This window comes from Passer montanus, unplaced genomic scaffold (genome assembly GCF_014805655.1).
Source record: "Passer montanus isolate IOZ18808 unplaced genomic scaffold, ASM1480565v1 scaffold40, whole genome shotgun sequence".
NCBI lineage: Eukaryota > Metazoa > Chordata > Aves > Passeriformes > Passeridae > Passer > Passer montanus.
Window position 1 is genome coordinate 3320819 of NW_024368819.1, and position 23961 is coordinate 3344779.

Here is a 23961-nt window from a genome sequence, read left to right on the forward strand (position 1 = left end):
CCTCGCAGTGCTCACTCCTCCAGCAGCAGAAGACTTAGATCATGACAAGGACACCACACAGTAGCACCCTCTCTGTTTCTGCTGATTCTGGCAAAGAAATAACATGTAGGAAGTATGGAAACAGCCAGTCCCCTTTACCCCATGGTCCTTCTGTAAGGAACACATAGGAATAAACAAGGTCAGGAAAACAGAAAAACGTACAGTCCAGAAGAACACAACAATGGAAAACTGGAAAACGTGTCACTATATTAATTGGGTGCTAATGAACAAAGAATTGTTCTAATTTTTTACTAATTTTTCTCTCAATTACAACTTGAAAAATGATATTACACAGAGCAGGGAAAACAGGCATGGCAAGGAAATCGAGAGCAAACCGCTTTCAACAAGTCACATATTAGCTCACATTACAAAAATGGTTTTCCATGAAAACAATTTTTCATCATCATTTCATATAGCTGAACCAAAATCTTCAGAATCATGGAATCAGTTAGGTTGGAAAAGACCTATGAGATCACAGAGTCCAACCTACAGAACTTTATCCTCAACCATCACTCAGATTTAAAATGTTTTAGGAGAGGATACAGTTTTCTGTAGTGAAACACATCTAAATACAGGCAGCAAAAATGGGGAGGGAAAGCAAAGCAATTCTTCAAACTAGAAGAATAAAAATCATAGCAATGTTGAAAAATCTTATGCAAGATTACTTTATGAATTACAGTAGAACACTATTAAGTACACTTACAATTAAAAAAGCTATTTCTTCTGTATCACTGCCAGGTAAGCACCAATTCAGCACCCAGATTAAGGGGCTGGACTATCTCTTTAGAAGGAAAGGCTGAGGGAGCCAGGACCCAACCAATGTGTGCCAGTATCTGAAGGGAGGGTTCCAGAAGGATGACCAGGCTCTGCATGGTAGTGCTGAGCAACAGGACAAAAGCAATGGGCAGAAGCTGATGCACAGAAGTTCCACCTGAACACGAGGAAGAATTTTTTACTGTGTAGTGACCTTGCACTGGAACAGATTACCCAGAGAGGGTGTGGAGTCTCCCTCCCCGGAGATATTTCAGAACCATCTGGGCACAAACCTGCGCAACACGCTCCAGGACGACCCTGCTTGAGCAGGGAGGCTGAACCAGGTGACCCATTGTGGCACCTTCCAACCTGACCCATTCTGTGAGGAAGTAGAAGCAGAAAAAGAGAAATGGTTTGGCATAAAAATGTGCATTTCTGCCTCATCTCGTTTCCTCGGAAATACCAGAATTACTGAATTCTCTTTTTCTGCCACTGATAGACAGAAGACAATCCCATCTACTTTAAGATATGAACAAACCCCACAATGTAGGTGTTATTAATCCACTCCCTTAAAATTTTCCTTTCACCTGCTAAGCCAGATGCCTTAGGTGATGAATATACTGAAGCTTCTGAGGTATGCCCACCACAGACTATTTTCCCTTCAACTACTCAACTGTCATTCTCCCTGTTGTTAAATTAACAGTTAAACCATACAAAAACAGAATTCTACTTCTACCACAGGAATGGTGAAAAAATATAATTACTTTTAAAAAGTCTTCTTCCCTCTCCACCAACAGGCTCTATCTTCCTGTTTAGGAATAACTAGCTTTTTGTTCAGCTAATAACCAAAGCATGTAACACCCTCCCTGCTAAATAGTAAAGAATTGTTTAAGATGGTCTTTGGTGTTGTTTTTTTGTTTTATTGCAAAAAACAAAAACTGTTTAGGAGGTTCTTTACTCCAGTAATTTAGAACCAGTGTTAGATCACTTCCAGCTGGAGAAAATGCACCAGAGGCACTAGTATTCAAGTGAAGTGAGTCAAAACAACTAAGAGACTAGTTAAGATGGATGGACGATATAATATGTTTTGAGTGATTTCTGTAGAATTCTGCGGCTTCTGTGCTACATCTATGAAGTTGAAGAACTGGATATGAACCAGAACACAGACCATCCCAAGAAGACAGAATTTACCTAAAACTATGATTATTTCATATCTTTATCTGTGCTGTTTACCTTTTCCTAGAAAACACTACTCATAGGAAAAACTTGCTAAGTCAACTCTGACAAAAATAGCTTATCAACATTACTTCCAGCATTATGTAATGGACTCGTCATCGTATGCTCTGACAGATTATTTTAGAACTGGTTATACCTAAACATCCAGAAGAACATTCTTTGACTCACTAGATGTTTTGGTTTTATCTTAAGCTACCTACTACAAACACAACAATACATTCACCACTTTTTCACCATTACTGTCAGCTTTCTCATTCTGCAAGAACACAAAAAAAATGGTGCTCTAGACTGTGAAAAAAGAATTTCTCTAATACCATAAGGGTTGAAACAAGATGTACTCCATTAAAACGGAACTCTTTAAATGAAAACATCCCCTGATTAATGATTAAAAAAAAAAGGCAACTTAAATTAAATGCTGGCTGTGTTTTTTTGGTTTTTTGTTAATGCATAGTTTTATACTGATTTTCAGACTAAAAGGCACCTAAGATCAGGTAGTACCAGAACCAGTGTAGTGATACAGCTACAGTAGTTCTCTGCTTACTTGAGAAAACAAGTACTTTTACTGGCAGAGATAACATTCATAACTTAACACCTTTTTTCCCCAGTATATGCATTTCCACACTGCAATGCATCATACACAAACACTATTCAGGAAGCAATCAAGTAATGATCAACATGATTACACCATCAAAAGATCATAGGAAAGCTTTATTACAACAGAATGGATGAAAAATAATCAAAGGTAATAATACATGAAAGCTAAGTTTGTTGAAGGTCACTGACACGCACATGGGCATCACAGTTCAATAATATTTCTTTCCTTTTATATATGTTAGTCTATCACATCTGACAGGTCTTTGAGAACAAATTTTTCACAGAAGATCCAGCTGCTGGCAGGATGAGCACAACTATTGTGTGGAAAATTATCACTGTTCATGATGATCTATACATTCAAAGTAATTACCAGTACTGCAACCATGGGATAAGTGATAATAATTTCTTTAAACCTTAAATTCATTAATACCTTTTTCTCAAATTATGAACTTTTCTTTCCCGCCCCAGTCTTGATGTGCTCCCAACTGAAACCAAAGCTTTATACACTTCAAAGCACTTCTCCAAATGCACATCTATTAAAGTGTACACACAAAACCAGCCTGAGCATGGCACATTAGCTTCTGCCACAACTTTATTTTTTAAAGGAAAGACTGCAATGCCTGTTTAAAAACAAAAGGAAACCCATTTGTGACTTCCAGGCCCTGTGAGGTCTAATGTGCAATGTGAAAACCAGCTGGCCTCGCTCTGAAAGGGTTAAAAACAGCAACCAAAAAATTTAAACTACTTGTATTTCTCCAGCGGTAAAACCAAAATATTGCCAGGTCTTCCTGCAGCCAGGCCACTGGATAATTTAGGCTAAAATAAATGTTTATTAAAAAACAGGGCGTTGATTTCTTGGCAGCGGTGAAAAGCAGGAGACACCCCTAGTGTCGACGTAAAATACTACAGGACTCCATACTGTATCTCCAGGTTAATTTTCCGGCAGAAAAGAGGAAATTTAAACCCGTCATGACTGAAAAACCAGAGCGACTCTGGCACACACTCCCACACCTGGGCACACGGCACTCCGGCAGCCTCAGACCCCGAGCACCCATCCCGGGCGAGGCTTTCCGCCCCGGCGCAGGCACAGCGCACATTATCCCGTCCGCTGGGCTACGTGCATTACAGCTTTCCGGTCCGCGCACCAACAGCACAGCGCTGCTGCTGCTGCACCGGGGGCGGGGGGAGAACCCCGCGGAGCTGCGAAACAACCCCCGCACGGCAGCGCCGCCCAAATCGCCGGGGTCTCGTGTGGAGAAGGCTCCGGGCGCCCATGGTGCCTCCGTGGAGCGGACGAGGCGCAGCACGGGCGACGCGAATGCCCGGAGCGCGGGGAGGGTCGGGTGGGGGTGAGGTGAGAGGGTGCCGGCGAAGGGAAGGGCCGAGCCCGACAAGCGCTGCCAAGGCGGCGGAGGGAGGAGGCGGAGAGCCAGCGGGGTTCCGTGGGCGGCGGAGGAGAGCGGGGGATGCGCCCGCCGCCGGGGAGAGCCGGGAAGGAAGCCCACAGAGACGCTCGCCCGCGGGAGGACGTGGACGGCCCGGGGGCGGGAGGAGCCGGGTCAGGGGCAGGGCAGCGCCGAGGCGGAGCGGCGGTGGGGCCGCGGGGGTGGGGGACACGGCCCGGTCTGGAATATTCCAGCGGGGCGGGAGCGGGGAGGGGGGAAGAGCTAGGGAGGGGAAGCGAGGGAGGGTCCTCACCATGGCGGCGGGTGGGCGTCAGGCGTCTCCCCCGCAGATGAATCCGCCGACCCCGGCCTCGCTGTGCGTTGTCCGGCGTCGCCGCCGCCGTTGCCACTCCCAGTCCGCCGCCGGTGCCGCCGCCGGTGCCGCTCCCGTCACTGCGGCAAAGGCTCCGCTGACCCGCGCACGGAGCGAGCGAGCGAGCGAGGGAGGGAGGGAGGGGGCGCGAGCGGCGCTGGCGCGGGGCGGAGGGGGCGGGGCTCTCACATCCGGGCACTCCGCTGCGCCGGGGGCGGGGCGAGGTCGTGACATCAGCGGCGGGGCGGGGAGGGGGGAGCGCAAAATGGCGGCGGGGGCTGTCGGGGGCGGAAGTGATTTTTGAGATCACTGCGTGCAGCCAGCAGCAACTGTAACTCAAGCCTCGAAACCACTAAACTACATCACCCAGCACCAAGTCCAGGCGCCTCTTAAACAAGCACCTGCAGGGTTGGTGACTCCACCACTTCTGTCGGTAGTGCATTCCAATGTCTGGCCACCAGACCAGTTGAAAAAAAATCTTTTTTCCTGCTGTCTGATCCCAATCTGCCCTGTCGCAGTTTGAGGCCGTTTTCTCAGGTCCCCCCACTGCAGGCAGGGTAGATCCAGTTGCTCAAAGAGAGCGATGAGGTCCCTCTGAGCCTCCTCCATGCTAAACTGCCCCCGCTCCCTCAGCCGCCCCTCATGAGCGTGTGGGGAAAAGCCATTTTTGGGGCTGCCAGAAGGTCCCTTTTAGTAGGCCTTTTGTATTAAATGTTAGCTATAAAACACAACTGTTTCCTTTCTTTTTTGCTGCTAAACCAGGACTGATCAGGGTGATGGCATACACATTTTTTTCCCCTTGTATGATTTGACAGATGAACGTGTGATCATTTTCAGTGCTAGGCCTGGCTAAATGTGACTGTAAGGCCGCAGTGAATGGCTTGAAAAGGATTCCAAGGATGCAGATTTCCTGACCTGTGCAGCAGATACACAAAAATATCTTAATAAACTCAAGGTTTATTGCTGCTGCGGCTCCTGGTGCTAACAGTTGTTATCTTTGCTCCTTCAGGCCTCTGCCCAGGGAAAGGTTCGCTCAGGAAAACTGCCAGAGCTGCTGGTTGTCTTTTCTTCTCCCAAACACCTTTAGCTTAGGCTGGAGTCTCAGCTATAACCTGTATATATACATATATAATTATTATATGCATAACTATATATATCTATCTATATATATATATATGTGTGTTGTGTGTGTATATATGGATTTTTATAAGCTTTGCTGCTTGAGCTTCCTCATGTGACTTCTGTGTTCTGCAAAAGGGGGAAAAAATCCATGCAGGGAGGAAGTTCTGTACAAGGAAGCATTTAGAAGCATGCCTTTGAGAGGTGGCTGCTCTCCCTATGTTCTGGCTGTTATTTTCCTCAGGCTTTTAATGTTGTGTTGCAAGAGGCTATCCAGGCTTGAAGCTGCTTGGTAAAGAATCAGAGAGTATTTAGCGTTGGAAGGGGCCTCCAGAGATCATCTAGTCCAACCCCCATATTTAACAGATTTTTTGAGTATGGTGTTTCAGTACTGTTAATAGTTAATTATACAAAACTAAAGGAATTGTGCAGTGATGAGATAATCCTTAAAAGTGTATGCATGTATCTTTGTTTCATGCCAGCCTTGTACCCTGCATAGTCTACAAAGTAAAGTTACTGGAGCTGAATGCAAACTCAGATGAAGGATGTAGTCTCAGTAACCCCTTTGAGGCAAAATTTAGGGCAATGCAACTGCTTGCATAAGTAAGGCTGACCCTCAGGGAGTGATCTCTATATATTGTGAAGCTTTAAATAGGCCAGATGACACCTTTAAAAACCTCTGGAAAGGGTAAAATAAAATAGTTAATAAAGAGGGTGTGGTTCCACATTTCCTTTGGTGTTTTTGCCTTTCTGTCCTTTCTCTGCTAAATGGGTTTATTTTGGAGCACCATGACACAGCACATAACACTGTAACAAATGAGGTGGTGATGAGAAAATAATAATTATGTATAGTTGTGTTGATACTGCCAAAGAGAAGACTCAGTGCCCTGTTGATGTTTTTCAGGCATTTGTTCCTTGGCTCTCAATAGCCAGACACTTTGCCAGGGAAATGCAAATTAATTCTGTCAAGTTCAAGGTGAATGGTGAGCTAATTCGTAGGAGAAGGGAAGATTGGATTGTTGCTTTAAAACCAGGTTAATTTTTTAGGACCACAGCTGAGAGCATGAGCTTTCCAATCTAAATGGTAATATCCCCTCCCTTCAGCTCCTTCTGGAAGAGGAACTGCCTCATTAATGTTGCCCTATTAGTGGGAGTCTGAGCTGATCTAAGATTAGCAAAGGTTACCTTCAGAGTGCAGAAGGAGAAACCTGGAATCTTGAAATTAAATGCACAAATGCTAAGAGCAATGGGAATCCCATAGGGAAGTCTGCTCAGGGACCTACATAAATGAAGAGTGACTACGGAGTTCAAGAATAGATCAAAAGTTGTTCTGTTCCAGAAGACTGAAGCAAAGCAGAACAATAAATGTGCAGTTCTTAGAAACTGTTCATGACTGACGAATGTTCTGTTCCCAAAGAGATACGCAGCAAGGGGGAAGCCTCAGCAGGAAGAGCCAAGAGTGGGTCAGGGAGATGGCACAGAAAAGTCTGGCAAAAGTAACTAAGTGAAGGTGGTGGTGATGACTGAAAGTGAATGGTGGTAATTTGCACCAGAAGAAAACAAAACAAGCACTAAAACATAAGTGTAAGATGTGAGTTAATAACGAATCAGCAAAACAGGCTGGTAAGAGCCTGGGCCTGGCCACAGTGGGAGGATGTACATCAGAAAATTATCTGGTCCGGGGAAGGAATTTTCTGCCTGTTTTTATTAACAGATACGGATGGTTAGGATGTCTCTTCTTTGGGGGGAAAAAACCCTAATAGATAGGATGTCTAGGTATAAAATATCCCTAGATTTCACTAAAAGCTAGCATTAAAACTGACTGGCCTCTAGCCAAAAAATAATAACTTGAGAGTTCTAAGAGGAAAGGAATTTTGATGTAAAACAGTCTAGCTCCTTGCATCTCTGTCATTGCAGCTGTATCTAGCAGATGTAAATCTGGAGTAAAAAAATCAACTAAATTAAATTGAAGGAAGCTAGAATTTCTATTGAATAATGTAATGAGATTAAAATAAACAGAAATGAGGAACATAATACCTTATTTGTTACCTTTTTGAGTTCCAAGTAGACAGAGCCAAGAATTTAGGAAAATACAGTTTTAATCTCATGATGCAGTTATGTCACTCCTAATAGTTTTCAACCTCTAGATGCAGTACAGAGAACTAGTGCACTTTTAATTCTCTTCTTTTGTTTGACTGTGTCCAAGTTGCTTTTCTTCTATATATAACTTCTAAAAGAAGTGAAAAATGAAAGATGGTGTTTGTTGGTGTGTAGGTAAGAGTCTGTGGAAAACCATGACTTGCATTTAATGCTTTGCATTATGGTACCTGTATTTCTGACTAATATTTTTGAAAATATTGATATGTGATTTTTATTTTAGAGTAAGAATCAGACATTGCTTTATCATTATTTGCTGGAAGTAAAGCTCAGCTGCAGCATAATTGCAACCATTCAAACTAGGATCATAACATCATGGAATCATTTGGATTGGAAGGGACGTTTAGAGGCCACTTAGTCCAGCCAAGGGCCACCTGTGTTCACCATAAGCAGGGACATCTTCAACTATACCAGGTTGTTTAGGGTCTAGTCCAATCTCAGTATTCCTAGGGATGGGCCTTCCACCACCCCTCTGGGCCACCTACTCCAGGATTTACCACCCTCACTGTAAAAAACATCAGTCTCCAAGTAGATAGAGACTGATTAAGCTACAGATAGATAGGTAAATATGTAAACTCTGTATCTGTTTGGGATCTTCAGTGATGTTAACCATTGTGATGTGGCTTGCACGGTGCTTGACCTAATGCCCAGGCAAAGTTTCGTGCTGCTGCTTATGTGTCTGAGCTCTAGCATGTTTCTTTTAAAGTGCTATTTGTGATGCTCTAACTGTCTCAAGGTTTTGAGGATTTTTTAATATAGCATGTGCCTTTGGTGTCCTGAGCATATCCTTCTTTGTCTTGCTTTGCGCTACTCTTCATATAAACATTCCTGACTCACAAACCTTGCTGGATGCAATTTGTCAGCATTCCCCTCTCTGTTAACCCAGGGTTAGGGCTGCCACCTAATTAAATAATCTTCTGCCCTGACCCTTAACAGGCTGTAAGCAGCTTTCCCAGCAAGGCAGGTAAACTCTTGGGACTGAGTGCAATAAAGCTTGAAATACAGTATTTTTAAGCATGGTTGTGTGTTCATATGAAGTAGTGTTTTCTAAAAATCAATAAACTCTTATTTTTCTGTAGTTCTGTATAAGGAAGAAAGGAAAGCAACTTATGAACTGGCTTTGAGAGAAAGTGCTTTCAGTTACAGTGGGCAAGGGAGGATGTACTTTATCAGCAAAAGAGGAAGCCTTTTCAGATAGAAATGAAAACTGTCCTTTCTCAACATGTTTGAATTGCCCGGTTGGTGCAGATCCTGAACGCTTAATATCTGTAAAACCAATGCACCATATTGATTCATCATTTCAATTGTAATAAACCAATAATAAGCAAATCTAAAGATACAAAACTGACGAGAACTGACAAATGGTTGGAAGGATAATGTGCCTCTCATCATATATCTCTCTTACTCCTACATCGGTCTTTTCAGGTGAAAGAAATCGAAGGGAACCTGTCCTTATTTTTCTGGCATATTTGTGAGAGCATGTATAAAGTGCCAAGGCTTGGGAGGAAAGAGAGATGATACTTCTCAGTTCCAGTAAGGCACAGCTGAAAAAACTGATCTAATGAAAGACCAGAAGAATGCTGTGGGGTACAGAAGCCTTGTGAAGCTGTAGATCATAGGGTGAGTTTTAGTTACCCATTGGTTTATTTTGTGTCACTGTGGGATTCTGGATTTCAAATTGCTAGAAGGGATGCAGATGTATGGTTGTCTCTTGCATATGTGCATTTACTGAAACAGTGCTTGTTAATGCTTCTGATCTGTGTATCTCGCTGCCCAAGGTGCTGTGAATTAAATGACCTGATAGTAGGATTATTTGTTTTCAGCTCTTGTTTGTCATTAACAGCCCCCAAGGACTTGAAGCCACAAACTGAAAATCATTACAATAAACTTTTTGTTTTTTTCTTAACTGCGTTATGAAGAGTAACCTTCTGATTTCCTAAACTTACTGCCAGTTCTGGCTAGGATGAACTGAGGATAAAAATTATTCTTTTTATCTTTGTCTCTGTGCCTATAATAATCACATTACCAGATAACTCTCTGCAGAACAATATGGAAACAATTTGCAAGAAAGATTGAGACTAAAAGGTTGTATTTTTCCAGAGACTCTGCTGTTAGTGTAATACTTTCATGCAGTGCTCTTGTTTGCCTAGCAGTTTTTAAGAACTCCTGATGGCATCCAGCTGTAGCTGGGTTTGGTATAATTGGCTGCTTTTTTCCTGAAGACATTTGTTTTGGGGAGTTGTTATGGGCTGACTGCTCAAAGACCTTGCAAGAAATGGAAGCAAGTGCTGGAGTAGTGTTTAATTTTTTTTCCCCACTTATGTGCTTGTTTACAACTTTTGTGAAGTCTCACTTATTTTGCTTAATTCTGCTAGAGATATATGTGTATCAGTCTGACTTGTGAAGTTCTTACCTTCCTGCAGTAACTGACTAAGGCTGTAGAGACTGGGCTGCACAGGTTGTTAGTGAGCTATTAATGTATCTAACTCCAATATTGCAGAATCTCTTGAATTACTGTTTTATCACTGGTCATGCATTGGCTGACTGGTTCAGGTTTGGGCCAGTGCAAATTCTGAAGGTGATGACTCAGGCAGTAAACTAGACCAATGATTAATGGCAAAACAACAATCTGAACTGAAACTATGCCAAAAGGTCTTTATTTGTTCATTGACTTTCTTGTAGTAAAGAGAGAAGTAGGGAACTGCTTTGTTGCTGATCCTCTAACAGTTTGAGCTGGGGACAAATTTTGAATACATGTTAGTAACCTGACACTTTCAAAACTAATCAGCATACATATTTTCCTGTGCAGTACATTTTAGCATATCCGTATGTATTGTAGGGAGTTAATTAGTGCAAGGTGCTGTGTCTATTACCCTCTTTTTGTTGTTATGGAGGACAAAAACAATGGCATTAACAAATGCTGTCTGTGGTGTGATATGTTAAATTGCATCTATCTTACTTGTGCATTGATTCTACAGCTTGTACTGTCATGATCTCTGTGCTCATGTAATCTGTTTTCATTTGCAGTGCTGTCAGCAGTATGAAAAATTAAGTAGCATGTTAGAGCTTTCAAGGAAAACATGACGCAGCATGATCACATATATTAATGTAAATGTTCAGAGCCCTTTAGCTGAGGCAATGAGACCACAGTAAAAGAGTCACCTGTGTGTGGAATTCTCTGCTCAGAGCTGGTGTTCCATGCAGAGACTCTTGGGAGTGCAGACTGAGGACTGTGTCATTTGTCATTGAGGGAGTATAAACCCCTATGCCAATAAGATATGTTTGCCACAGGATGGGATTTTTTCCTTTCCCAGGGAATTCATAAGGTGATATTCTTTTCTCAAGGTGAAAAACACCTGGCCTATCAACTGTGCCTGTCTGTCAGTGTTTGGATCAACATTGGATACCACCTTTTTCTTTTAATGGTATTATGCAGGTATTATGCACCTGCAGCACAGCACTAGAAAATCCCCTCAGCTCTTTGGTGGTGTGTGGAAATTTCAGTAGAAAGTGAAATTGCACTCAAGCTGCTGGATGGGGAGTCTGTGTTTTGTTCACATAAAGCAGGTTCAGGTCCTGAATCCCAAGCATTTAGACTTTCTAGGTTTTATGTTTGCTCTTTGCGCTTGTAGCATGGTATAGTTACCCAAGGAATCATAAATAGGTTTAGCTCCCTGGCATCCTCTTCCTCCTTAGAGGTAAGTAATAGACTGCAGGTATCAGACTGCAACATTTTTGCAAGTGTGTTTGTGTCACTAAAGCTACTGGGAGCTCTTGCTTTGCACTGAAGTTAAAGAATCTATTACAGGAATTAAAAATTGGCGGGACTTGCTGTTAATCCCTGTTAATCTGCAGATTTTGAGTGATTTAAGTCCTTGGGCCTTCATCTCACAGAAGACTGTCTAATTAAAAGGGGCGCTTGCCAGGGATGGTGTGCAGCTTTTTACCCTGGAACAGTGTTAAGTCATGGTGCTTCTGCCTCCTACTTATTTGGCAAAGTACCATCAAGTTTCTGGTGTGGAATTGATTTATAACTTGATTTAATATCAGCTTCTGATCCATCCTGCTGTTTCTGAACTCTCCCACAAGAAAAAAATAGAAATTTTCCATTCCTGAAGGGAGCTGCAATGTTTCCAGAGAAGATTTCAAAAGTTAGAATAAAGACATTGTCTCTTATTTTCCTATCAAAATTCCCCCCGATTCTGTCTCCCTGCAGACAAAATGTATGCATAATGACAGTGAGGTTCCTAAGTAAATACCATGAATTTTTGGGTGTCTTAGTCATACAGTGCTATTTTTTTTCCTCTCTCAATAGGGAAGAATACTGCTCGCTGAAAATTGTGCATTTTATTTTGCAGGCTGCTTTGCAGGCTGAAAACAATTTCAGATTTTGTACTGTAAAGTACCACCACTGGAATTTTGCTGAAGCCCAAACAATTTTCCACTGGCTGATAATACCCTTAAATGTACTGTTCCTAGTTTAAGCAGCATGTTTATATGAGAAGAGATACTCCAGATTGTCTTCAATATGAAATCTAGTTTCAAAAAACCCACTTCTGTAAGCCTTGTCTGTGGCAGGAACAGTAAGACCAGTAATGATTCTAATGCTTTTCAGCTGGTAGGGAATGCAATGGAACATTTTGGATGTTCCATGACCTTGGATCATGTGTTTATGCATAAATAACCAAAAAGAGGCTTAAGAGAACAGTGTAAGAAAAAATAAATAGTGCAGATATAGTTTCAGGATAGTACTCATGGGATGAGACTCTGCTGAAAAAACATTGTATTATCTTTTAAAGAACTTCAGGTTCGTCTTTTCCCATTCAGTTGAAGTTGCCATATGACTCCTTCTGCAGATTTAGGAACAGCTGGTAAATTTGCAGAGGAGAGCTAATGCCCAGGAAAGTAAGGTATGCATTTGAACCTCACAATACCATGAGACCTTTGTGCTGCATGTAAATCCCTGTATTAAAAAAAAAATATGGAAGCTTGTTCAAAGCTTGTTGTAATAAGCATGTTACTAATGCTGTGACTCCATGGGTTAGAACTGAAAAAGATTTACTGAGGTATATCCAGTTCTGCTGGACCCCTGGGACCCAGTGTTCCCAGGGTAAGCACAGCCTGTGGATGAGGTGCTACTGCCATTCTGACAAACCTCAGTGGGATTGCAGTCAGTCTTTTTCCTGTTATAGCTCACACCAATTTTGGACTAGAAGAAACAGCACTGTAGTGGCTTTTTGGTCAACATAATTTGCAGTTTTCTCGCTGACTTGTGCTCACAGGAGTATTTTGCTACCTCCCCTGAGCTAAAAGTGTAGGATGTGTCTGGGAAATGTTTATGTTATGTCCCTCTTGCAAATAGAAACCATTCTGAGCAATAACATCATGGCACAGTGAGGCAACATGCTACTGCCCGATTCTGACATCTGTGGCAAAGAATAAACACCGGTTATCAATACTCTCTTGTGCTGCTGGATATGACCTCTTCAGCTCTAGCAGTAGTTAAACCAAGACCTCAGGAGCAGGCAGCTGAAAGCTTTCATTCTCTGTGTCTGCATCCTATAATCATACTCTGGGATGGAAGGGACTAATTAATGTCTGAATACCTGGGACTACATACCCAGTCTTTTTGCTGATCAAATGCAGCAGCAGTTAGCACTGGATTTAGCCTAAGGTCAGGGACGAGAGAAGGGATGCTGTTAGGGTGAAGGAGTAATCTGTAATCCTCTTGGTGGTGAAACCCAATCTGCCTCTCCTGACCAGGTCAGTCTATATGGATAGCACACCAGATATGCCCACATCTGGCACAGTGATAGAATTCTCTGGTGTGTATGAAGGATTCCACTTTTTCTCACAGATGTAAATTAAGATCTACATTTAATGTTGAACCACCTGCAGCCCTTCTTGTGTGGGCTGTTAGCTTTAAGCACTGCTGTTCTGAGTGCAATAAATAGAGCAATTTTAGATTAATTCTACAGAGAAATAAATTTCAGTATAACCTGGTTTTCAACACTCAAAAATCGTTGGGTATACCCTAAAGCTGTTGCAAACCCTGGGAAGTAAGAAATAGCTGTGTGGAGTAAGCAGTGTTTTAAAAACAAAACAAAAAACTTCCCCAGATATGAGCTGTGTTGTTCTCAGAGCCTCCCAGTTCCTGCAAATCTGAGTGACTCTGCAAATGGACTTGTTAAAGAGGAAATGCTGCTACATGATCGAGGTCCCTGAAGGTGCTAAAAACGAGCAGTGAATGTATAAAGCCAGCAAAGTTTGTGGTGTTAAGATAAAAATCATGCATTGCTGAAGCAGTCAGAACTCCCCTTTTAAGAATATATCTTGTTTTTACAGTGTTCAATTATGTATCTATTTTGCATAATCATTAAGGAAGAACTAGCCTCACAGTGTAAATCCTTTGGTTTATTGGTATTTCAGTAACAGACAGCACACATTTTGCTGCTAAAATGGTTAATTTGTTAGTGATGATGGTTGTTTATCTTGTTCTGAACATATGGGTGTTCATTCTGACTGAATGCATACATGAGTAGATGTATGCTGTAGGATATGATGAAAGCTTAAAGTACTCAGTTCTTGGCATCACAGTAGCCAGTTTAAGTATTTGCTCAAGATCTACATTCATGAGTAGCCAGCTTTGAGGCTTCTCCTGTGTATCTCATGACAGATTTAGGATATTTATATTTTGAGAGAGTTTGGGTTAGGGTGACTCTGTGGATAACTTCCAGTTAAGATATAAAACCAGTTTCCCAGGAATTTCACTGGGAGTGAATCTAGTTTCACTGAGCAGTGAGGCTGAGCTGGAAGCATGCTGCATCTCTGAGTGAAAAGCTGTTGCTGTGGGCAGCCTCTCTCGCCCAGTCCCTTAGAGCTAATGTGTAGACTTCACAGCATCCTTAATTGTCCCCAGGTGGTTGTGAATCATGAATGACACCTTGATCAAATGTGTCCTCAACTGTTTAAAGTGCTGTGGCCTGCTGCTGTTGGATAAAGACCAGAGAAGAGGTCCAGACATTGTTATCTGCACAAGGTTTAGCTTCTGCTGTGTTATTTCTCTTCTGGTTTATGGGATCACTAAGCACTTGATTATTAAGTTTCTTGTAGAGCTTGGGATGCCAAATCTTGGTCATGACCACATTGATTTTTTGCTACAAGTATGAACAAATCCATTAGTTAAGCATCAGTGAGGTTGGTAAATGGCAATCCTGATGTCTAAGACAAGTTTTCTAGTGCACATGCTCTTCTGGATGTCATTTTGGGAATACCTCCACTGATACTCAGTTTACACCAGTGAGCTGAAATACAGGATTTTTAACAACAGATTTGTCATTCATTTTCTATGTGACTTTACACAGTAGGTATCTCAGGTGGATGTGTAGACTTTAGGCCCTTTTTTGAAATGTCCTTTTTGAAATGCAATAGGTGGAGGATACAGAAATTCTCATACGAATGCATAGTGTGTTTATATATGCATTGTTATTTACATAATATCCATATTTAACTTACTGGAAAGTACATTATACTAAAATATGGTAAATTCAACCTTGCTTGATATGTCTACCCTAAATACTTTTTTTGTAGAGGAAAAATGGAAAGAACAAAAGGATTCTTAATGACTTCTAAAAGTTTCAAAATGCAATGTCATCAGTGTTAGCTAAACTTCTGTATCTGCATAGAAGTTACCAACTCACTAATGAAATTTCTGGTATTAAAAGCAAGACAAATCTTAAAAGCTGCTCCTTCTTTGCCTTTTTTTTTCCTTTTATTTTCTTTTTTTTTTTTTGTGCTGCAACCTAAATTGACAGTGGAACCACAGTAAAGGTATTCAGCTAAACTTTTTACTGTCTTTACTGTTTCATGGTTAAATGAAAACAGGATCCTTAAGACTGTGTGCCATAGAAGTTGGAAACAACTCAAAATATTAAAGGTATCAATAAAAGAACCCCCACTTTGAAATTGCTTTACTGCATAATAGTCAATCAGCACAACCAACAGCTCTAGTGTCTGTGTTTGAGGATGTTTGGTTCCTTGCTATGGATTATATTGTAAATGAATATTTTGTGAATTAATAGTAACACATCTTTTTAATGATAAAAGGACATTTAGTTTGACTTAGTTGTCTAGTTACTGCCTTTTGCAATAACACACAGCTTCCTGCAGCTAAACACTCAATTGAAACAAAGATGGCTTATATAAATATGTAACTGTTTGTCGCTTAAAACTCTCTTGATGCTAAAGCAGTAAACCTTGGTGTTTAAGAAGGTATTTTAAAATTTGGGTGGTTTCTGAAGAGATAATCAGATTCTAAGCTGAGTTGCTTCCCTCAAATACCTGCATTGTCTTCAGTAATACATTTGCATGCAAACTGGAGGAAGGCATTTGGCCTATTCTTAGAGCAAGTCAAAATTATGTTCTGCTTCTTCATGATCAGCTGTACATCTTCCCTTTATATCTTGTGTGTCAACAAGTGCAGGGCACTGAAGAAGCTCTTTGCCTTGGAGGAACTTACAGCCTACATCTAAAGGACAACTAAATGTTACTCTGTGAGTTTATTAGGGTTAGGAACTCACTATTCCTTAGCAGTAGGTTGCAGTATGTGGGTAGATAGCAGGTGTGTGTGTTGGCTCCTGCCATGCTGCAGGAAAAGGGAATATACCATTGGTTTTGCCCTCTTTACTGGGAGTTTCCCATGTAGGATCTGCTTGTATGAACCTGCACATATCTGCTTCCTAACTCAGTCCTTAAAATATTATCCCTCTTAGCTTAAACACTTCAGGTAGCTGAAGTTTTTCTAAAATTATTTTATCAAGCAGTTGGGCTGGGGGGAGAATACACATGCAGTTATGTTGGCAGACTGGAAAATGAGTAAAATTTCTGTAGAAGATAAGAGCTGTGTTAGGTGACTGGGACTAGAAGCCTCTTTATTTGCCCACTGTCACCAAAACTCCATCTCTAACCACCAGTCAGTTATTGGTGCCCATTGGGTGGATAAAGCTTGATTTCATTATCACACTTGAGACCAGGATTGGATCAGGGTCCGGCTGAGAGAGGAGTGTAGTGCATGTGGATAGGCAAGAGCTGGCAACAGATGGTATCATAGTGGGAAGAAAGAAACAGCTCATCAGCTGGCAGTGTTTCTACTGCATTTTGTCAATTATTTGTTTTTCTTCAGGGAAGAATTCAGTGTTTGGTTAAGTTTTGCTGTTATTTTTTTATAGTCATTGATCCTAAGAAATCATCTTGTCTACTCTGAATTTAGTATTCCTTTAATTTAAGGCCATTTTATATCCTAAGTAGTATGATTAGTGTTCACATTTTAGGACTGTATTTTCTTAATCAAAAAAAACCCTCAAGTTACACGTAAATATTTTGGCAAAGAGTTCTCCAAAACTGTGAGAAGAATATTCATCTTTGTGGCAGATGGTTCTACAGTAATTGCTGATTCATAGTCTTTTGAAAAAGGAAGTAAGCTACTCATGAGTTTATGGACTGAGCATTTTGACTAAATTGTTTATATCAGCATATGGCTTTTGCAGTAAGCTTACAGTTAGAAAGTACTGCTTATATTTTATAAGTGGGATTGACTTAATTTAGTGATTGCACAGATGAAAAGGATTCATACGTTAGTTTTTCATTCAGTAAGTATTTTTTAAGTTTTGTTAAACAAGAAGATAGTTTTATTATTCATTGCTGTTTTTCTTAAGCAAAACCCTAAAATGTTTAAAACCAAGCATTAGCTTATTTTGTAGGGCATTTACAGTGTAGTTTTCAGAAGAGATGGGTTTCTCATAGACTAATTTTTTTTTTAAATTTCTTGCTATAGATTTGAATTTTCATTAACTTGTGGATGTATAGTAGTGATTCTTAAGCTTTAAAATTTTAATTTGTTTTTACATCTATTTAATTTAAAAAATATGAGTAGCTGCCTGTGAGAAGGACGACTGCTTTCTTGAAGGGATAATTTAACTAGTTATGTATAAACATTTATTCCATGGTTATCACCATAGTAACTGAGGCCTCAAGTCAGTGTGCTTTGCTGAGCAGGGTTGCAAATGCTGTAGTGAGCCAGGGCCTGAACTTCTGCATGAAAATACAGTTTCACATTTCGTTGAGGCACAGCTAATCCCTGCTACACCTTTTTGACCTTGTGCCATTATTTCTATTCCCCGGGCTGCAATCATGGCAGAATCCTGGGAGTTAATGTGTCTGAAAATTAACCTCCCTGGAAATTAGTGTGCACCAAATCATCCTTCTGATCTGCTCAAGCATGTGATTGTATGGCCACTAGTGAGGCACTGGGGAGAGTCAGGAACATGTGATAAGTATGGAGAGACAGCTACAAATTAAGCTGATTACAAAGCTGCCCTGGAGGCCACTTGTTTAGGGCCTGACTATGCTGTAGCTGAAATTGTTGAAAAATTGTTGGGTTGGGAGTTAAGCCAGTTTAAGTGAGGAAATTGTCTAACGGATATTAACTTGAAGTGCTTTGGAAGACTTTGGAAGTATATCCCTGAGCCAAGTATCTACTTGGTGCTGTTTTGAGAATGGAAGATGCTGTCAGGATTGACTTGTGGTGTCTCTTCCATATGCTGACCTCTGACAGCTGGCCAGAGAATTTCTTCAGAATGTTCACTTCAGAGATTCTGTTGCAATTAACTTAATTGCATCTCTTTATTTTCATCTTCTTTTTATATGTACCTAGACAATTGCTGTCAGAGAAACTTCATCTTTTTACTTCAGCTTTCATTTTAAAAGCATCAAGAGTAGTACTAGCTACTTCTGTAGCCTGTTTGTAAGTAAATCTCAAATGTATTCATGCTTCTGATCCTCCCTCCATCTTATAAAATATGGCAATGTGTTTTGTAACTACAAAGCTTTAGAAACTCAGACTTTAAAACTCAGACTTTAAAACATTTATCCTAAAAACTTGATGAAGGCATTTAATTTTTATCTATTACATTAACCAGGCCATCATTTTGAGCCTTAAAAAATATGCTGCCATTGTATTTTTCCAGTGCACTTTAGATCATCACTTCTCCATCCAAGGTCCTGATCCCATGGGGACTTGCACACTTGTTTAACAACGCGTGTTTCAAACAATACTACTGATTTATTACTCTTCATTTGCTGTTACCTGATTTGGAGACAATCAGCTCCTGGGGCATCAGCATTAATTCTGCAGTATTTGCAAACAGAGAAATGATTTGCAGGTGTAGCACTGTACAGCGGGTAAGCACACTTGCAAACAGCAGTGTGAAGTGTGATATTGTATAGCCATTTATAGCCTGAGTTTTTAAGAGCTGTAACTCTGCTTTTGGCTTGGCTAACTTCCATGGCTGTTGTAGATTACATTTGCAATCAAGTTGTTGCCAAACTTCCACTCAATGTTGAGGTCATGTTTACTACTGCGCAGCTGCATAGTGAAGAGCTATTGAAAAACAAAATAAACTTAGGACTGTGTGAGGAGCAGCTCTCTATGGGACTAGAGAGCAAGTGGATGTTGGGCAAAAGCTCAAATTGACTGGAGACCAAAGCCAAATATTTTTGGCAGCATTTAAATTTTACCGTTTCATTATAGCTGATGTGTTCTTGACTGCAGCTCTAATAAAAACAACTTGTGCATGTTCTGAGTACTGTTTAAAAAGAACATAGATGTAAGAAAACTGGAGTCTGCTGCTGTCCATATGTGGTGTTGGAATGGTGCAAGGTTTTCATCTATCAGCCAGAGTGAGGAGCCTCCTAAAAACCCCATGCACATTAAATTTCTGGCACTGCTCATGAAAAGAATGCTGCTAGAACTCTTGAGGACCTGGCTAAAGGCTAAATGTGGTCCTCCCAGATGAGGGTTTCAGTATACTACAAATGAGCTGCGATGGAGCTTTCATTATGACTTAGCTCTTCAGGGTAAGACACCCACACCTATAGCCCTCTTTTTTGTTTTAAATTTGTGTAGATAGATTCATTTTTTTCTGGTGTGAATGCCAGTTTTTGAGCTTTAAAAAACCCAAAAACCATAGGTGGGGAAGGGCTACCACTGACATTTTGACAAGCCTTTTTTAGCTAGCTTTAAGTAATGAGGTATATGCAGTGATGATCAGCTGCATTTGACAAGCAAAATTCTCCAAAATACTACATTTTCTGTGTAAAAACAGACCACAGAGCAGAGGAGAAGGAGTTTTGTAGTATCTTTATATGAGGAAAGAGATAGGTTTATATCTTTTGTTAAACACCAAAAATCCATAGAGGACCAACACCTTATTGTCCCACTGGTATGAAAGCTTCAGCTGGAATTCTCAACTTTTTAAAGACTAGTCAATCAAATACAGAATATTAGTGTGCAGGAAACCAAATTTCTTTATTTCTGGTGTTATAAACATATATTTTTTTCTTTTTCTGAAAAGTTGATTTTGAAGCTGGTATTTGGGGATATGATCATACTATCTTTGTGAGGTATTGCAAATACATATGCAAAAGTTCATAGAACACTATTAGGATTGGAAATGTAATTGAGTTTTGGCCTGACTCAGTATGGGTTGTGTGCTCTCAAATCTCAGTGAATCTGGGTGGGGCCTGAAACATTTTTCTCATACCTGGAGTAAATTCTTTTTTCTATTGTCAATTTTTGCTGATCTGTTTTTGTTTTAGTATTATTTCTCTTTATAGACACGATGAAAACTAATTTGAAATAATTCTTATTCTTATTGTGATGGCTTTACTCTGGCTGAACACCAGGTGCCCACCAAAAGTTTATTTGCAGCCATCCTCATTTGGACAGAGGAGAGAAAAATATAACCAAAGGCTCATGGATTGCAGTAAGGGCAGAAAGAGATCACTCACCAGTTACTGCCACAGGGAAAAAGATTCAGCTTGGGAAAACCAATTTAATTTATTAGCAATTGAATCAGAGTAGGATGATGAGAAATAAAAAATCTTAAAACACCTTCCCACACACACTCCTTTTTTCCAGGCTTAACTTTTCTCACAAACTCCCAAAATGCATGCAGTTTTGCAGTCTCCTGCTCTTATTTGCTGTACTCAAAGTATTGAAAGTATGAACACTTTTGTGTCCATTGCTATTTCACAGATACAAATTACTCAGAAATGGCAGTGCGTCACATAGACTGTTATAAGTCTCTTTTATCAGACAGGCCAAATACCTTAAGGAAAGCCATTTTGGATTGTAAAACTTTTAAAATTATTTCATTAATTCAGTGAAGCTGAGTGTATGTTGCAATAATATCCAGGGATCATGAGTATTTCATTTTCCACAGAAGTGAGCTTCCAAAACAATGTGTTTGTTTTGCTTCTGAGCTGGAGGCGCTGTAGTTGCCCAAGTTCAGGTTTCACCTTCAAAGAGAAATCTAACTGAAGCAGAAGAGTCCTCGTAACCATTTTGTTTTTCTGTGCTTGCTTCTTTTTTTGCCAGGCACTCGTGTCCTCTGTAGACTGTGGTTCAACTCTCCAGTCAAAATCCTGGTATGCCTCCTATGCAAGAGTAGCACAAAAAGGAACCATACTGGAATAAAAGATCTGGGACCCGTTAATGTTCAGGTTTAAGTAGATATGTAGTTTAGAAAGGATTGTACCCTACAGTTTATTTTCACTAATTTAGAATAAGAAAGGATTGAGGGAAATAAAATCTTAGAGAGCCAAATGATTATTTTAACCCTTCCTCTTGTTAGAAAGTAATACTTTGAATGAAAAAAATATCACACTTGATGTAGATCATTTATGTCTATAAGCCATAGTAACTTTACAGGTATGATAGAGATAAGTAGTTTATATAATTTACTTAGTTATATACAGTCTTAGTTATGAAATACTACTTACAGAGCTCTTTAAATCAAAAAAGGTTTTCACAGAAAAAAAAAATTTATGTCACAAAATTTCTGCCTTCTAGATCAAACAAATTAAGCATCCCGAAATTCCAGTTGACTCTTTGTGTGTGTATATATATTTCATTTTCATTAGATCTGCTTGAAAATGAAAAAGGTTTTTAGTTAAGGTTTTAGTTGGCATGTGTTTTTCCAGTCCTTATTTGAAAAGTAATTTTTGAAGAATCTTTAGTATCAGGTAATGCTTTAAATAGCAAGAGACAATTTTCCTTTTTCAGAATGCTCCAAATTTTTTTCTGTTTCTTACAGCTTCTAATGTTCTTTTTTCTTTCAAGTCAAGTAAAGGATGTAAATGCTTAGCAACTCTGAAATTCAAACTACATATCTGGGTATCTAGTTTTGGTTAAAACATTGTGGATCAGTTTATAATATTGGAACTTACATGAAACCAAGTAATTCTTGTTTCCCAGGCAAGTTCTAATTAGCTACCTTATATTCTGTCCTTGGGCTTTTTATCTTAGAGTAGACTTCAGCATTTTGTGTTTCTCAGTTGCAGTTTCAAGTTGTAAAACAATGACTGTTTTCAGAATCTTTAAAAACTCCATAATTTCTTTTCAAATGCAAGGAAAAAAAAAAACCAAACCAAAAAAAAACCCCACCACAAACAATCAAAACCCCTACTTAAAGAAATTGAACAGAAGTCATAGAATGAATGTAATTATTGCCATTAAGTGACTGCAAGTCCTAGTGGGAATCTTGATGTCAAGTTCACTTTAAGTCCTTGCAGTCACAGTAAGTCAAGTGAGTGCTGATACACAGTGTCCCTCAGTAAAGATTTTTACTGGATCTAAGGAGATTTTCCAAGATGACCTTGGCTACCTTTCAAAATGTATCACTGAGGATGCTCTTTAATCTGCTTTCTATGTCCAAGCTTTATCTGTATTCAGCCTGAACTTTGAAAAGACTCTTCAGACATTTCATTGTATGGAACATCAGCAACAGATGTAATTATGATGACAAAAAAGGGACAGCTAAGGTGGCTTTACACAGCTGTCCCTTTTCCCTCTGGGACTTATTAATGTTAAACAAACAAGATTCTGATTGCCTTGCAGACTCTTTTCAAACTATGCTATCTGGTTTGTTTTGTTTCATTATTTTATTTTATTTTTTTAGATTTACATTTACCATATAGCATGATAATTTTTCAGGGTTAATTACTGGTGAATAGGAACAGTTTTGTTCTGAAAAATTTCCTCAAGAGTGTGATCTGATGTGGTCTGCATATTGCAGATATTTTAGATAAGGGTTTGATTAATGAAAATTTAACATTACAAAGTTATCAGTCAGAACTGGCTTTTCTGACTTGACCTTTAGCCTTCTGTGGAGCTGACCACAACTTGCAGCTGAATCTGTTTTTACTAGGTGTTGATTATGTGTAAGCCAAAACATAGCCTGCATGATTATATCATAGTTGGCTTTGAAATAGTAGCAAGCATTTGAAGACAAGGAAGATTTGTAATATTGTTTTTCACTAATTTCTTCAATAGGAGGAAGGGGTTCTGAGCAGCATGGAAGACCTTTGGAGCAGAAGTTGTATTTTGTCTTACCTTTTCTACTGCATTTTGCTCCACACAGTTTTGATCTGGGATTAGATCTGTGTGTATAGATCTGTAAATATACAGCACTTGCTTATTCAGGGCAGAATGGTTTCTTGAAGTTCCTGCAAACCTGGAAACAGGGTGGGTATGCTGTCTCTAGTTCTCTGAATGTGCAAACCCATAATACACTCTTCAACACAGAAAATGATGCCCAGGCTTATCACCCATCACATATGTTTCCCCTGATATTTTGCAGTTTGATACTACAACAGGCCTCAAGGACTCCTTGTCCCCTTTGTGTACGTGTGTTATTCCCAGTGCCAATGATAGGAGTTAGCTATACACATCAGAAGTAGGATTTACCCACTGGACGAAACTTAGACAGCAGAGAATATGAAACTCTCTCATCTCTAAAACTGGACAGTTTAAGCATCACTCTTACGTCTTACTCTTACGCATTTTGTGATTTTTTTTGTTGTTGTTGTTTTGGTGGTTTTTTTTGGTTTTTTTTGTTGTTTTTTTTTGTTTTGTTGTTGTTGGTGGTGGTGGTGGTTTTTTTTTGCTAAGGAAACAGTTCTGGAAGTAGCAGCTGGGGAATGTGATGATAGCACAGTGTTGCCTTGATGGAAATTGCAGCTCAGAGCTGTTTTTCTGGAAAAAGTAGCCATTGAGGTTGACCCTAGTAAAAACTGACTGTCACTTACTGGCTTCATAAATAGTTGACCAAAGAGAGGATTCCTTCTTTTTGTGTTGTGTAAAATATATTTTCAAGTATTCAAATATTATTTTCAGTCATTAGGCCAGATGTTAAGTTCTCCATATTATTGTGATTTATTGTTCCTCTTATACTACTATCTGCATAG

General features: G+C 39.9%; 1 protein-coding gene and 1 long non-coding RNA gene across 2 annotated transcripts in view; one reads left to right on the forward strand and one right to left on the reverse strand.

Annotated features, from left to right (window-relative positions):
• PPP3R1 (protein phosphatase 3 regulatory subunit B, alpha) overlaps nucleotides 1-4454 on the reverse strand; it is a 39697-nt gene extending 35243 nt beyond the window's left edge. The window contains exon 1 of the mRNA XM_039718990.1: nucleotides 4321-4454. Within this exon, the coding sequence (XP_039574924.1) occupies nucleotides 4321-4323 (3 nt within the window). The 5' untranslated portion in view covers nucleotides 4324-4454. The remainder of the gene's footprint in view (nucleotides 1-4320) is intronic.
• On the forward strand, nucleotides 1371-21360 carry LOC120506891. Its single transcript, XR_005628625.1, has 3 exons — nucleotides 1371-4180; nucleotides 9082-9276; nucleotides 21092-21360. It is a non-coding gene; the product is annotated as an uncharacterized LOC120506891 (long non-coding RNA).
• The last annotated feature ends 2601 nt before the right edge of the window (nucleotides 21361-23961 follow it).